Source organism: Penaeus japonicus, unplaced genomic scaffold (genome assembly GCF_977035675.1).
Source record: "Penaeus japonicus unplaced genomic scaffold, GWHDUDI00000001_assembly GWHDUDI00000039, whole genome shotgun sequence".
In the NCBI taxonomy this organism is placed as follows: Eukaryota; Metazoa; Arthropoda; class Malacostraca; order Decapoda; family Penaeidae; genus Penaeus; species Penaeus japonicus.
The window spans coordinates 18720913-18723412 of record NW_028234441.1 but is presented as its reverse complement, the minus strand read 5'-3'; the positions used below and the strand labels follow the sequence as shown (position 1 = coordinate 18723412).

The window sequence follows — 2500 nt, the reverse complement described above, 5'->3', positions numbered from 1 at the left end:
TGGTCGAGGTCCAGAGTCAGGAGTAATCCCTCGAAAGGAATAGCACTCAGAGACTCGGCCGGAGGGCAGTCCAGCAGCTTTATATCTGGTGAAAATAATAAGTATTGCTGTCACAATAACAAAAGGTCATCAACAATAATGAAGAGAGGCAAAACAAAGTGATTTAAACAATTTCATACTTAATGAAAACAGCTTCCTGAGTTGAGGGAGTCTGCTCGCCAGAGCCCTGAGACCTGCGCCGTCTGTCTCGACCCGGAGCAAGAAGAGCACTGCGGGCAAGAGGGGCATCTCTGCTTCTGCCAGCTGGCCCTCGAATCCTGTTGGAAATAGATTCACAGTCGCCTCCCCCGTTCTTGACTTAATTATGCTCATATGAATGGTAATGCTACTAAAGCTAATGCTGATACACTTCAGTTCATGAGCGACGATGCCAACATGTCACATGTCACAAACGCCCACCTAAATGCTGCAAGTTCCCCAAGTGAGGAAGCCTCGCTGCCAGGGCCCTCAGACCCGCGCTGTCTGCCTTGACGTCCAGCTTCCGAAGACTGCTGGGCAGGAGACGCATCTCAGCCTCCGTCAGTTCGCTCTTCAGATCTGTGTAATCATCTTAAAATCATTATCATTAATAGCAACATAGTTAATGATAGCAATAATAACAACATCAACAATAGCAGCGGTAATATTGTTACTATCATAATACTATTATGCTGACCTGGCGTGGTACCCACATGTCTCCTCCCACACACTTACAGTGATATAAAATGTTTTACAGAAAAAAAGAAAGGATAGAAGCACCAGTGCTTCCGTCTGGATCGCGTCACGTACTTGCGAGGTGAGGATGAAACAATATACTTGCAATATGAAAGGATGGCCAGGGGCTTAAAGTCATTAACCGATTACTTTAAAATTCCTTAAACTCATCGTGCCGATTATATTTTCTGCTGATTTTTATGGTTTTATGCCATGGATACTGCTTTGAATGAAACACTTACCTGCATAAAAAGCATAATATTATTCAAGAAATTCTTTCTAATTTTGAGGTCAGTTAAACAATGTAATATACAATACGAGGAAATTATGTCACTGCTATCGCATTTATTGAAATAGTATTATTTGAGGTTTGTTTATTTGTGTGTGTGTGTGTGTGCTTGCGCATCACCTCCTTAGAAGGTAAATCAGAAACTGCACAACTCACCCAGGTTTAGAAGACTCTGAAGCTGCGGCAGCCTCTTCACTAGAGCCTGCACTCCTTCCTTGTCAGTTCGGGCTATCAGCTCTTTCAAACTTTCAGGAAGAAGTTGAATCCCCGCCGCTGTTAAATCACCTTCGAATTTGGTCAGACGGGAAAGACTCCCCGGGCCTGTGACTGCCTTAAGACATGTCTCACAAAACTGTATAGAACTCTTAATATCATATATAATAAGAATAAGTTCAATCTCCTGTTTGGACAATGCCTCCAGACAGGAGAGTTGCCAGCTTGGTGGAAACTCCTCTGTGTCTCTACTCATGATAACTCTCACACAGCAAGGCTTGACATAATCAAACAGAGCCATGAATCCAGGCAGATACTCCCCTCGAGTCATCAATTTTTCACCGTTCCTCACCACTTTAGCTGCGGCTTCTAGGATACCTGCGTGTTGTCCTGAAGCCATCACTGTCTCACAAATCCTGTGACAACTATCTTTTTGGATCAGATGAGATTGGTCACTGTATAAGATGAGGCTGATAATAGCAGGAGCAACCTCATCAAGCAAGCTCTTGTGTGACAGCGACAAAATACGTGCAATATTAAAAAGAATCTCCATAACTAGAACTGAAATGTCTCCTTCAATATTTTGCCAAATCAGTTCTCTCGCCTCATCAATTCTGTCTGCATAAATCTGTAGGACAGGATTTTTGTTGAACATAAATGCTACAACTTCTTCCTCAGTTGGCAAGCCTGGCTCGCCAAGCTTTTTCTTTTGATCAACATCAGTTAGGAATGGAAAGTCTAACAAGCCTGTCAAGTCTGGCATTGAGTGGCTCATATTTAATAGCCGTTTGGCGATATAACTAGAAGCCCAATGTTCCTGAAATCGATTGTGTGGAAAGGACCAAACATGGATGATATGTAGACCTTGTCGACATTTCTTCGAAATGAGAAATCCAGACAAAACTTCTATATATGGAAGATTTAGGCTATCACACTTTGCCTTCAAATCCTCGACTGTTTCTGATGACAAGTCATGCTCACGTTTCTTCAGACATCGTAGAGCAACTGACTTTTGGAATTCGTTATACTCTCTAACTTTGTCTTCAGCATCATCAATGCCCTTTATTACTAATCTCTCTTCGATCTTGCCAACCATGAGGTTTGTCAAATCCTCATAAATGTCCTGCAACCTCTGTCCTGGTGCCTCGACCTCTCTTACAATCAGTAGTACCAAGGTTAAAGGAACAGCTACTTCCCTCTTTCTCAAATCCAAATGATCAAGATGTGCAATAACTCTCTCCTTTA

The 2500-nt window shown here is 42.5% G+C and overlaps 1 protein-coding gene across 3 annotated transcripts in view; it reads right to left on the bottom strand.

Moving 5' to 3' along the window:
* LOC122253145 (uncharacterized) overlaps positions 1 to 2500 on the bottom strand; it is a 5986-nt gene that overhangs the window by 555 nt on the left and 2931 nt on the right. For 2 of the 3 annotated variants that reach the window (XM_086533614.1, XM_086533616.1), the window contains exons 2-5: positions 1199 to 2500; positions 460 to 597; positions 180 to 317; positions 1 to 85 (exon numbers count right to left, since the gene is read on the bottom strand). The exon at positions 1 to 85 is cut by the window's left edge and continues 98 nt beyond it; the exon at positions 1199 to 2500 is cut by the window's right edge and continues 1459 nt beyond it. In XM_086533614.1, the coding sequence (XP_086389740.1) occupies positions 1 to 85; positions 180 to 317; positions 460 to 597; positions 1199 to 2500 (1663 nt within the window). Of the gene's footprint in view, positions 108 to 179; positions 318 to 459; positions 598 to 1198 lie in introns of all 3 variants that reach the window. The other variant, XM_086533615.1, reaches the window with a different exon arrangement.